At 31.9% G+C, this 13,179-nt stretch overlaps 3 protein-coding genes across 3 annotated transcripts; 2 read left to right on the top strand and 1 right to left on the bottom strand.

Moving 5' to 3' along the window:
• Positions 1-488: 488 nt before the first annotated feature.
• On the top strand, positions 489-2,968 carry LOC137810970 (transcription initiation factor TFIID subunit 14b-like). Its single transcript, XM_068612490.1, has 6 exons — positions 489-878; positions 1,024-1,112; positions 1,198-1,419; positions 1,729-1,916; positions 2,017-2,138; positions 2,640-2,968. Exons 1-6 carry the CDS (start codon positions 756-758, stop codon positions 2,730-2,732), a joined length of 837 nt encoding a protein of 278 aa, XP_068468591.1. The 5' UTR covers positions 489-755; the 3' UTR covers positions 2,733-2,968.
• A 462-nt stretch (positions 2,969-3,430) lies between these two features.
• On the bottom strand, positions 3,431-4,662 carry LOC137810969 (WEB family protein At3g51220-like). The gene is made up of 2 exons (XM_068612488.1): positions 4,396-4,662; positions 3,431-4,198 (listed from the first exon to the last, which is right to left on the bottom strand). Exons 1-2 carry the CDS (start codon positions 4,516-4,518, stop codon positions 3,701-3,703), a joined length of 621 nt encoding a protein of 206 aa, XP_068468589.1. The 5' UTR covers positions 4,519-4,662; the 3' UTR covers positions 3,431-3,700.
• A 7,009-nt stretch (positions 4,663-11,671) lies between these two features.
• On the top strand, positions 11,672-12,232 carry LOC137809221 (uncharacterized). Its single transcript, XM_068610356.1, has one exon. The coding sequence runs from the start codon at positions 11,672-11,674 to the stop codon at positions 12,230-12,232; it is 561 nt and encodes a 186-aa protein (XP_068466457.1).
• Positions 12,233-13,179: the final 947 nt, after the last annotated feature.

Below are 13,179 nucleotides of genomic sequence, written 5' to 3'. Positions count from 1 at the left end.
TGCAAATTGTTTATATTTTATATTATAATATAATAATTAATTAAAAAATATTATAATAATAATAATAAATTTAATTAATTATTTTAAATTTTAAATTTATAAAGTAATTTAGCTTTTTTATTTTAAAATATAAATTTTTATTTATTAAAAAATAAAAAATTATTTTAATTTTAATCTATATTTTTATAATTTCTTTTATATCCAATTATTTTAATAAATTTATACTTCAATTTGACACCTTTTTCATACTAAAAAGTGTGTCATTAAATATTTGTGAGAGGTAGATCAACTTTAATAAATCTAATTATGATGATAATAAATAGTTATATTTATATATAACTCAAAATTGTAAAATTAACTTATAAAATGATAATAGACTTCAATAATATCAAAATCATAAATATGGAATAAGTAACTTCTCCACTTGTATTTTTTATTTTTCCCAAAAGGAGTTATGTCTTCTTTTTTATTTTTGAGAAGCTTTCTTGTTTCCTTACTTAAGAAAATAGATTTGTTTTATTAAATGAAAGTATCTGGATTTTGTCGCGCAGAGAGCCAGCATTCCAGATATTTTTTTAAAGTGTAAGGCAAAAAACCGAACAACTGCCGAGGAATCAAAGCAAGGAAGGGAGAATCCAGTGGAATGAATCGGGTAGTAGCAGTGCCAACAATTTCTATAAAACCCTAAACCTCATTCTCCTGACTTGTATCTTTCTTAATTTTGGAAAACAAAAACAACACACTGAAATTGGCAAATGTCTTACTCTCAACCGTTACCCCTCAAGAGACAAGGTGAGCATTTGTCCGATGATGGTGCCTCCGCCATTAAACCCTCTCGCCTCAAGATCGCAATACCATCTGAGGATTCCGACAAGAAGGTAACCCCTTTTTCAGCTTCTATCATCAATTTCTTCAACCCTAATTATGTATGATTCTTTCCTTCTCGGTTTGTATTTCCCACGTTTTTGGTTTTTGGGTACCGAGTTTTTCCTTCAAGATTTTTTTTTTCTTTTTTTGGTTCAGAATGCGAACAAGAGGCTCAAAGATGTTGAAATTTGTGTCCCGGTAGTGTATGGGACCATTGCATTCTATCTTGGTAGGAAGGCCAGTGAGTAAGTTGGGTCTTTGTTTGTGTCCTTTTTTTCTTTTTTGGGTCCCTGGATTTGGCTGTAGTCTCTAATCCTTCGTTGCTACCAGGTCTCAGTCACACAAGTGGACAGTGTATGTACGCGGAGCCTCGAATGAAGATCTTGGGGTGGTGATTAAGCGAGTTGTGTTTCAATTACATCCTAGTTTTAATAACCCCACTAGAGTTGTGGAGTCGCCACCGTTTGAGTTATCAGAAAGCGGTTGGGGTGAATTTGAAATAGCCATCACTCTCTATTTCCACAGTGATGCCTGTGAAAAACAGTTGGATTTGTGAGTTTCAGTTGCTTCTTTTGAGGTCTTCATATTTTTCTGATTCAATAAACCATCAATTTCGTTCTCGAACTATTTGAGTACATTTTAAGAATTAATTTGAAGGTTATTTTAATATGAGAGGTGCTATTTAGCATGAGATTTCTAATACTTTTAGGGCTACTTGAGTAGTTTGTTTTACTTAGAGACTTCATAGGAGAAAGAGTAAAATTTCACACATGAAATCGGTGGCTTACTCTTTACTTGGATTTGGTACTTGGACGATTGCATTATTTTGAGTAATTTATGCTATGAATTTCGATATTGTAGGTATCACCATTTGAAATTATATCCAGAAGATGAATCTGGCCCCCAGTCTACGAAAAAACCTGTGGTAGTTGAATCTTATAATGAGATTGTTTTTCCTGAACCCTCTGATGGTTTTCTTGCACGTCTACAGAATCATCCTGCTGTTAATGTGCCTAGGCTTCCTGCTGGTTTGAATTTACCAAGCCCCGGTACTTTCCTTTGAATGTTATTCCTATTCCTACTATCATTTAGAATTTTCCCCGTAAGACTTATTCCCTTAAGCGCTTTCCCTTATTTTGGTTTATGCAGTACCAATTGATACTATGAATGACAAGGAGAGAGGTGACACCAAAGATCATTCTCTAAGCCAATGGTTCTTGAACTTCTCTGAGGCGGATGAGCTCTTAAAACTTGCAGCAGCACGCCAGCAGGTTATGGTTTATTATTCAATTATTCTATCATGCCTATTGAACTCGGTAGTTTTATGCTAGGTATTTATCTGTGGCTTTTATTCTGCATTAGTTTTTTTGTGGATGCTATGCTATGTTATGCTGTTTATTCTTCTTAAAGTAATATTATTTTATGTGCTATGAGGATTACCATCCGAAAGTAAATATATTAAATTCACTGATCCAGTCCTCATATGCAACTAATCAAGATAATCTTTTCACAAAGTCTAGGAGGTTTTTAATTGGATAGTGAAACCTAATGGTTTAGTCCGTGGTTTTCACCAAATGTTTTATTTGTTTGACACTGTTTTGGATGCATATGTAGTGAGCACTAACTTAACTCTCTAGTTGCACATGTGGGCCTCTCTGTCTTACCGTTTGAAAGCATTTTTTTAAATGTTTTACTGAGTTGCTGTTATTGAATTGTTTAGTCTTTTAACAGTTAGTGGAGATTTTTGTGCTGACTTTGTTGCCATGTCCTAGGTGCAAGCTCATATTGTTAAGCTGCGAAGACAATTAAGTTTGGTGGAAGGACTACCTCAGCTGTCAAAACCACCCTCTGGTTATGAATTATGAATGTACATGATTTTTATTTTATAATTTTTTTGGGCTTCCCCTTTGGGGTCAAACTTGGAAGATCAGGGATGAATAACTATGTATATAGTCTTCGTTGTAGATTGTGTTGAATATTTTTTATCTGCTGAAAATATTAGAGTTTTAGAAGAATGGAGATGTACAATAACATTTATCCGTTAAGTCTGTATTGGTCATACTTTTAGGATTATAATATTTAATGTTAAATTTATATTTAATCTCCTGTTTAATCGTTTGAAAACCTAACTTAAATATAACTATTACAATTGTGGCGGAAGAAATGCCCCGTGTTTCCTGGTATCAAGCAGAAGACATCCTAAGCCTTTTTTCAGACTCGTCTGTGAAAATTTTATTTATTACTTGTAAAGCTTTTATCATTAGCTACCTTAATTCTAACAATGATGCTCCATCAATACTTTTTACTTAAAAATTAATTAATTGTTAGTTAAAATTAAATAAAATAGTTAAAAATGCTTCAATGATAAACTGTTTTTGGACTTACAAACATATTGTGTCGGTTGTTGACTTGGCTGGCTTATGCTGAGCAATCGTGAAGGATAAAAGGGCTTATGACTCTACTAGTCAAAATGAAATATACGGATAAAAAAAGTAAAGATTTCAGTGCTGTGTTTAGTTTGTTGACCAAATAAAAAAAACAAAGTTGTAGTTGTACGGTGATATATGTTACCGAGTATACAATATACCCAAAAACACTTTATTGCCTGATGTCCGAATTTACTGTTCCAGAAGCTCTTGTTCTACCAAGCAAATTCCAAAGCAGGCCAACTCAGTAAGCAAATTAGAGGTACGAATTTACAAAATTGAGAGGGGCCAACTTTCGCCTCTGAAACAAAGAAAAAAAGACGAGGGGTAATTATTAATTTGAAAACTGAGGGCACTCCAACACATATTTATGGAAAACTGAAGAAGAATAGAGGCAAGTTAGGCAACTAAGAAGGTGAGAAGGAGTTATCAGGCTTGGGAGAGTCAATTTCATGGCTTTCTTTCTTTTTAGAGAAAAGCCATCCTATCAAAGGCATCAGTGGCTTCCTCTTGGTCTTCTTGACAGAAGGGGGTCTCTCAAGCAATTCACCCTTGTTAGGAATCACATGAGCAAGAGCATGAGGACTAGCGAATTTCACATATCTTCTCTTTTGGAACTCAACTGTCTCCTCATTACTTTGTGTTTTGATTTCCACGTTGGTTGCATTTGCAATGAACTTAAGGTCTTCAATCTCTGGATCAACCCGTCGCTGCAGCAACCTTTTCTCCCTTGCTTTTGTTTCTTCAAGTTCTTTCTTTGTTTGTTCCAGTTCCTTCTTCAGGGACTTGATGCGCTGAACCAGCATGCTAGCTTCTTCTCTAGCTCCCTCAAGACTTTGCTTTGTTTCTTCCAGCTCAGCTGCCATTGCCCCACCTCTGGTTTGTGCACTCCCTTCAACTTGCATCTTAATCATTCCAGACACATGCATAATCACGGCAAAAATTAATTAACAAACTACATGCATATTTTGCAATTTGGAGTTAATTGTTATATGCATGTTCTTAATATGTATGATAAATTTATTAACTAATGTGTCTATTATGATTTCTTATTAACTGAAAGTACATGAAAACCAAAGAATAGAAAGAGAAATGGGAGAACCTCTTTGAGCTTGTTGGCATAAATCTCCCCAACTAATACTTTTTCTCCAAACAACATAACTGCTTCTTTAACAGACTTGAATGGGGCACGAGTGTCAATCTCTGTGCGTTCCATGATCACCATTTTACCAGTGAATGTACGTTGTTGTTGTGCTAACTAGTTGCCAAGTTGTCCTCAGTTGGTGTAGAAACTAAACCGTGATAGAATGAGAAAGTTGGTAATAACTATGTATGAGTGAATGTGTGAAGGCAAAACTCCATTTAATACAAGAGATGAGGGGACTAGTCTTAAGGGTCATTAGTAATGGGTATTGGTGGTGTAATAATTGGGTAACTTGAAAAGAAACTTTGTAGAATCACATAACCTTTCTTTTCTTCGCGTCCACTTCACTAGTATTTCGTTAATTGAAGTTGACAAGGGTGGTTGGAGTGTCCTCATAGTTTAGTTAGTTCAATCTATATGATATCGAAGTTTTGATAGTATATCGTTTCTTTTTGGTTCCATTTCAGGGATTAGTGGAGCCCATGTGAAAAAAATTCAGAAAGAAAATAAGACTTGGCATGTTCATGTTCTTAAGGGGGAGAGTTTTTTCATTCGAGTGCATCGCCCAAATTGCTATTTAAATAGGTATCCAACGCCCTCTAGTTAGACCTACTTCCAGATTTTAAAAACAAACATATTATTATTGTTATTCTTGTTATATACAAGTGTTCATATGTTTTGTTTCATTTTTATAAGGTTAAATTACATTAATAAATTTTAAGTTTTATTACCATTTTAAACTTTTACCCTTTTTATTTCTAAGGCTAATAAGCTGGACAAGAGACATATATGGTTTATGGTGGTGGATCATATAAAATCTTTTATGTGAAACATAAACCATCAATACAAATAAAATAATATAAGATTGCGTCATATGTGATTAAATACAAATAGTGAATGAATTTTCTTCAAATTCAATATGATTTTCCTATTTTAACAGCTTAAGCTGCGCAAAAAGTTGTGTTCCTCAATATCCATTTCAATTTTTAAGGTAAGCATAAACATTTAAATCGTTTTATCAAAGTTTATGCATTAGAATAAATTAGTATTACAACGTTTACATTAAATTATTTTAATTTAATTGATGATTTTGAGTTTGAATTTTTAGTATTCAATTGTGTTAAAATATTGAAAATATAGTATTTCTATCATACTGTTTATATTTAACTCAAATTATATTATTTTCCATCAAATATACATATCTTATAAAAAACAATATTTTTTTCTTCTTGTGTTATATACACAAACTTATCTACCATTTCTTTATTTTATTTAATGGCAAATTCTTATAGATCTTTTAATTCTAACAATACCTTTGTGAGTATGGTGGAAAGTCTTATGTCTTTTTTTTTTCAAGTGGTGGTGGTTGTTTGTGATGACTCATAGTGAATATTAGTGATTGAGGTATGTTTTGTATTTATTGGTGATGATTGTGTTCTTGTTCGCTTATTTTTTTCATATTTTTTGAAGTCACAATCCAGAAAAAAAAAACTAGTGAGGTGCAAATATGAAGTACAAAATTAAAAATATATATATATATATATATATTTGCACCGAGGAACGCCGACGATTCTTCTCATCAACCCTCTCATACATATACTAAAATGATAAAATTGTTCTTTCAAACGGGAGAAAAAAGGGAAGTATTGTGGCTAGAAGGAAGGTATGTGGATGGAATTGAAGTACGAGGGTGTGGGGGTGCGAATTATGTTGTTACAAAAATGTGAAATTATGCTTCATTTATGATTACTTAAGCATTTTAAAAAGGTTAAAACCAACTGTTTATAATTAATATGAAGGTGCTAGAAGAAGGTATGGAGGTGGAGGGAGAATTCATACCTTCCCTTGCACCTCTATACTTTTTCTAATTCTAACAATACCCTTTTGAATATTGTGTCTTATTCTTCATTTTCAATTAGTAGTGGTTGCTCTTGGTGGCTAGTGGTGAACGTTGATGGTTGAAGTAAGTTTTGTGGTGTTTTGACTGGTGGTGAATGTGTTTTCATTCGCTTAATATTCAAAAGGCATAAAACCCATAAAAAAACTAGCGAGGTGCAAAAATGAAGTAAAAACTCAAAAATAAATTTATCTTCACACTTTAGAATAAACTTTTGGTTACGAGGGTTCACAATTTGCTTCACAATAACAGTCCACTTTATGGAATCATTGGTAGCGCAACAATAATTATTTTCTTGACAAAATTCGTGCAATGTTGTTTGGGAAAAAACTTTTAACTATAAGAGACCAAAACTCTTAAGGGTGAATTTATCTTGTGGACTGTGGTTAAAGAAGAATGAAAATGTTGCGTCTGGAAAGAGGAATGATATCGTATGTAAAATTATTTTAAAATGTGAGGTTATGTTTTATTTAATGTTATTTAAATTTTTAAAAAAGATTAAAACTGATTTTTCACCATTAATATAGAGATGGAAAAGTACGAGGTGGAGGGAGAATTTGTCCATGAAATGTAATGTAGGTTGATTGACAAGTATAAAATCTTACACTATACACTAGATATAATACGAATAATGAATGAATGTGTTTTCATTTGAATGTGAAAAAATATGCTAAAAAACGTAACTTTTATATATTTATAGTTTATTGATTTTTTTTTAAAAATATTTATTTTAAGACAGATTTTTGCATACATTTACTAGCTAATAATAGTAGTTATTTTTTAATCAGATTATAATTAAAAATAAAACATATCAAGTACTATGATTTTAATATAAATTTATTTCATTGTATTTTAATACGAGGTTTACAAACTATTTTTTAAAATAATGATAACATATATGAACAATTGATAATATTTTATTAAAGATAGTTTTATACTAAAAAATAATACATTTATATATATATATATATTCTTAAAAAATAGCTTAGATATAAATTTAGTCCATGTAAAATTAGTAAAAAAAAAATATATTTCACATAAATTATTTTATTTGATTTTCATCCTTCAAAGAGTTGAAATTTTGGTTTGTTCTTACAATAATGACACTCGTTAACTTAGACGATAAGCAAAATAACTGTTTATTCCAAATAATCTTCAATAGTGTTTGATGTACTGTGTCAACATTTGATATTTTAACAAACTAATCCTAAAATAAATATTATTTATTTACCTAGAAGTGAATTTTAGATACTAAAAGTAATAATTTCATGATTTTAAAACGGTTAAAATAAAAATATATTTTAATGGACAAAACCAAAATTTGATTATTTTATAAGGATTAAATTCTTATATTAAAAAATTTAGCAAAAAAATACAATAGAAAAATTATAGGAACAAAATAAAAATACACTAATTTTTATAAGAATACAAATATATTTAAATTTTAAATAATATAACAATTTAAGGTTTCAAATTTAGAAGAAAAATTTAATGTAATAATTGATGTCAAAGATATATTTGATGTAAAAAATTTAATGTAATAATTGATGTCAAAGAAGAAATATAACGATGTGTTATTTTTGTTTTATGATTGCGACTCATACATTAGCTATAAGTTTATTTTAGTTTATGCATCTCATATATATTTTATGTTATTATAAAAACTTGAATTTCTTTTAAAATAATTTAAAGGGTATTTTAAAAATAATAATTAATTATGTTAGATATAATTGATCATCTTGAAATATAATAAATTATTTTAAGGTATAATTAATTATCTTTAAAAAAATGATTATGTTATATAATATACATTGTTGCAGTTTTACGGTTTATGATTTAGTTTTGTATGTAATTAATTATGACAAGTGAGATAATTGATTATATTTAATAACATAACTATAAAAATATTAATTAAAATGTTCTTATTAAATTTTCATATTCAATTAAAAACAAAAAAAAACATTGATTATCATTGCATATAATTTATTAAATTAGATCAATTTTATATCAATGTATATAACAAATATTTTTTGCCAGTTTCAAAAATAACAAACCTTACACAATTTTTCTATTAATGTTCAAGAACTCTCTATTAACAAAAAATGTTTTCACAAAAAGAAAACTTAAGAGGCATTACATGTTATACTTGCATAAATTTTTTTTTTTTTTTTTATCATTCATAGTGTATGGTGGTATTTTTTATTTACTTTAGATTTTTAGTATGATTTTGTGTACACCTAGGTTTAGTGTTTCATGTAATAGATTTACATGATTTAATAGTAGAATTCTTTATAGATTTTCAAGAAGGTTATACATATTGAGTGATTGCATGACTTGTGTTTGTAATATGATATTGATGATAGTGGAATAATCAAATAATGTGAGACAAAGAATCCTTTTTTAAACATATATGAAATTATATGAAATTGTTTGTTATGGAAATGTGTTAGATTCATCATAAAGAAAAATATGATAGATGTTATGTTTTGAATGAAATACAACAAAAATAACATGGAAAATTTAGACACTGAGTATTTGTCGATCATTACGTCATGAGAGACATAATGTTCGGATCACATTAAATTAATGTGTAATGACAAAGAGATAAACTCATGTGTATAATGATAAAGAGATGAGTATTTTAAATTACTATATGATGTTAAATGAATGTTGATCTTATTTATTAAGGCAAGATAATGGTGATATTACCAAATTAACTTTTATAATGAGTGGGTGAGTTTAAGTTTAAAGATGGTGAAAAGAGACTAACAAAGTAACATGAAGATGTCTCAAAATATTTAATATACTTTTCTTCTATGTTATCATTTAAAAATGATTTATATATTTATTTAATAATTAAAAAAATAAAAGAAAGTATTTTATGGACAATAAACCAAATAGCCTGAATACAATGCATAAATTATTATTTAAATAAATTTTGTATACAAATTTATGTTGTATGTTTAACCTTTTCTTTCCAACATGATGTTTACTTGATGAATAAGTAAAATTTGTGTAATTTTAGAATTTAAATGATACAAATTGACAAAATTAAAAGTTTAATATAAAATTCACTAATTGGAAAGTGATAAATTAATAAATTGTAAAAGTCCAATGATAAAATAAAATACAAAATTTGGAATATAATTGTACTTTTAGGCTAAAATCTAGAGGTTAGGCCGAAAACCACATATAGAGATAACCGAAAGGTTATGCCAATAAATGTATAAAAGAATAAAACTAAAATATATATTATTATTATAACAGGGCCCAATTAGATAAAAGCTTGTGTTAGGGGGTGCGTAAATAATAAAACGATGTAGAAAGAAAGTCCAAAGGTAAAGTGTAAGCCCATTAAGAAAACTGTATAAATAGGAGGTCAACACAAGAGGTAAGTAAGAGTGATTTTTGTCTGATGAATATAAAACCATTTATGACTTTGGCATCGGAGCGCCTTGCAGGTACACCTATCTGTGTGGAGGAGAAGCCAAGAGCATCCAATCCGAGGAGAAGCCGAGAGAGCCCAATCGGAGGAGAAGCCGAGAGAGCCCAATCGGAGGAGAAGCCGAGAGAGCCCAATCGGAGGAGAAGCCGAGAGAGCCCAATCGGAGGAGAAGCCGAGAGAGCCCAATTTGAGGAGAAGCTGAGAGAGCCCAATCTGAGGAGAAGCCGAGAGAACCCAACTTGAGGAGCAGCCTAGAGAAGCCCAAGATTGGAAGATCCATGAAAGAAGTTAGTCTTGTCAACTTATTCGAGTGTTCTCGGTCCTTGTTGTAAGAACATTTTGGCGCCACCGTGGGGCCGAGAAGTAGTTGAAAAAAGTTGAAGACAAGATGAGTCAGAGAGAAGAACAGTGTGGAGAGCAAGCAGATAATCTTAGCATGCCAATGGCAATGTTAATGCAATTACAAAAAGAATTTGAAATGTTAAAAAAAGTAATGAAGAAGAGTTAAGTATGTTAAGAGCCGAAAACGCACATATGAGGAGAAAGTTACAAGAAGAAATAGTTTTGAATTCATCCTTTGAAACCGTTCAGCCAAGAGTACAGGTGAATGAAAGAGTTCATCATAATGAAAGTTCCCAAACAAAAAGAAGATTGCTTGAAACCTCTGGGGGTTTTTTGCAAGAGCATCTTCTAGAAAGCATTTGTTCTATGATGTTATAGTTTATACTTTGTTGCCTGAAAATTGGAAAAATTTAACCATTGACAAATATGATGGAAGCACAGATCCTAATGAACATATTGCAATATATACCACTCAGATCAATTTGTATACGTGGAATGATGCTGTTATGTGCAGGGTGTTTCCTACGACGTTGAAAGGAGCAACGTTGAGTTGGTTCACACGTCTCCCACCTTTGAGCATTGATTGTTTCGATACATTGGTAGAAAAGTTTGGTGCTCAGTTTGCGACTAGTCGGCCTCATCATTTAACATCGATTGCATTGGTAAACATAAGACAGGAAAAGGGGGAGTCATTAAGAATGTTCATGGAGTGGTTTGGAAAGGTTGCCTTCGAAATCTCAGGCTAGAGGTTACCATGCATCATATGATAACAGCATTAAAACCAAGACCATTTGCCGACAGCCTTTGCAAAAAACCCACGACTAATTTGGATGAATTAAGACAATGAGCGTCAAAGTTTATGCAGATGGAAGAGCTGTGAGAGTTTCGTAACCAGGCGAGGGTTGATGGAGGTGAAAAAAGGGGGATGGAAAGAGAAGGTGGACCTATAGTTAGAAGAGCAAGAGAAGATTTTCGAAGTCGAAAATTTCAACAATACACACCTTTGAATACTAACAGAGCAAGAGTTTTGCAAGAAGCTATGGCAGCAGAAATAATACCACCACCAAGAAAAGCAAGAACACCGGAAAAAGCAGATCACACTAAGCACTGTAAGTATCATAAAAATCATGGCCATCATACAGAAGAATGTATTGGGTTGAAGGATAGAATAGAATAATTGATTCAAGTAGGGCAGTTAAGACATTTTGTTCGAGGAGGAAATACAAGAATGAGACAAAGTCCGGAGAGAGAGTTGAGGAGTGGAGAGATAGGGGAAAAAAGTGGAAAGATTTGAAAGAAAAGATAATAGAAGAGTGGAAAAGAAAGATGAAAGAAGGATTGGAAGGTCGGAAGGAAGAGGTGATAAAGTTTACCAAAATACACAATCAGTAAGGCGAAGTAGGGAGCGAAGTCTAGGAAGACCGTTGAGAGGGTTTATAAACACAATTTCAGGCGGGTTTTCTGGAAAAGAATCCTCGTTGGCAAGAAAACAGTATTGGAGAAGTGTCAGAACCATCAATCATATTTTTAAAAGAAGAACTTTACCACCAATGCTTTTCACAGATGAAGACTTTCAGGAAATTGATCCTAATCATGATGACCCCATGATGATAACAGTAGAAATAGTCGAATATGTCGTCATGAAAACCCTTGTTGACCAGGGAAGTTCGGTTGACATATTGTTTTGGGATACTTTTAAAAGGTTACACTTGAGAGAAGAAGATATTGTACCCTTCCGAGAACAAATCATTGGCTTCTCGGGTGAAAGAGTTAGCACCAAGGGATATATTGATTTAGAGACAACATTTGGAAGAGGTAGTAAAACTAAAAAGATTAAAATCAGGTATTTGATGGTAGATGCTTATTCGTCATATAATGTGTTGTTGGGACGGTCTTCTTTGAACAAGCTGGGGGCAATAATTTCAACTCTACACCTGGCCATGAAATTCTCAACAGAGAAGGGGGAGATAGCAACAATTTATGTTAATCAAAGAGATGTTCGAGAATGTTATGCGGCAGGTTTGAAGATGAATTTGAAAACGAGTAAAGATACTGAAAAAATGGTGGCAATGGTGGATTTGGACCCAGGATTGACTGATGAGAGGTTATAACCGAAAGAGGAAACAACAGCTGTGGTGTTAGGGCAAGACGAGAGACAATGTACTTATATAGGTGGAAGTATGCCTGAAGAATTGTTAAACAAACTGATTGCAGTTTTGCGTAACAACAAAGACTTATTTGCTTGGAAACCGGCTGATATTCCTGGAATCGATCCAGAGGTAATTTGTCACAAGCTGTCTGTTTGCCGAGAAGCAAGGCCGATATCTCAAAAGCGAAGAAAGTTGGGGGAAAAAAGACGAAAGGCAGCAATTGAGGAAACTGAAAAATTAATGCAAGCTGGTTTCATTCGGGAGGCTCAGTATACAACATGGTTATCCAATGTGGTGCTTGTTAAGAAGCCGAATGGAAAATGGAGAATGTGTACCAATTATACAGATCTAAATAAAGCATGCCCAAAAGATACGTATCCATTTTCGAACATAGACCGATTGGTTGATGGGGCGTCTGGTCAAAAGATGATGAGTTTTCTTGATGCCTATTCAGGGTATAATCAAATACAGATGTATGAACCAAATATCCCAAAAACACCTTTCACCACAGATACTGCAAATTATTGTTATAAAGTCATGCCTTTTGGTTTGAAGAATGCAGGAGCAACATATCAGAGGTTGATGGATAAGGTGTTTAAAGAACAAATTGGAAAGAACATGGAAGTTTACGTTGATGACATGATTGTTAAATCAGGTGAAGTACATAAGCATTTGGAAGACCTTGAAGAAGTGTTTGCACGAATAAGAAAATACAATATTCGTCTTAATATAGAAAAGTGTGTTTTCGGTGTGAGGGGAGGAAATTTTTTGGGTTTCATGCTAACTAACAAAGGTATTGAGGCAAACCCTGATAAATGTGAAGCAATAATGAAGATGAGAAGTCTGATAAACTTGAAAGAAGTACAAAGACTAGTGGGGAAATTGAATTCATTGTCAAGATTTTACCA

Source organism: Phaseolus vulgaris, chromosome 2, assembly GCF_000499845.2.
Source record: "Phaseolus vulgaris cultivar G19833 chromosome 2, P. vulgaris v2.0, whole genome shotgun sequence".
NCBI lineage: Eukaryota > Viridiplantae > Streptophyta > Magnoliopsida > Fabales > Fabaceae > Phaseolus > Phaseolus vulgaris.
Note: the sequence above shows the minus strand (reverse complement) of the source record. Positions and strands in the feature narration are given on the sequence as shown.

Bases quoted from the DNA above. Each gene is read 5' to 3' on its own strand.
- LOC137810970 (XM_068612490.1), top strand. From the start codon at position 756: ATGTCTTACTCTCAACCGTTACCCCTCAAGAGACAAGGTGAGCATTTG. The intron at 1,113-1,197 runs GTAAGTTGGGTC...CGTTGCTACCAG, and splicing joins CTTGGTAGGAAGGCCAGTGA to GTCTCAGTCACACAAGTGGA. The intron at 2,139-2,639 runs GTTATGGTTTAT...GCCATGTCCTAG, and splicing joins TTGCAGCAGCACGCCAGCAG to GTGCAAGCTCATATTGTTAA.
- LOC137810969 (XM_068612488.1), bottom strand. From the start codon at position 4,518: ATGGTGATCATGGAACGCACAGAGATTGACACTCGTGCCCCATTCAAG. The intron at 4,199-4,395 runs GTTCTCCCATTT...GGAATGATTAAG, and splicing joins ATGCCAACAAGCTCAAAGAG to ATGCAAGTTGAAGGGAGTGC.
- LOC137809221 (XM_068610356.1), top strand. From the start codon at position 11,672: ATGCTTTTCACAGATGAAGACTTTCAGGAAATTGATCCTAATCATGAT.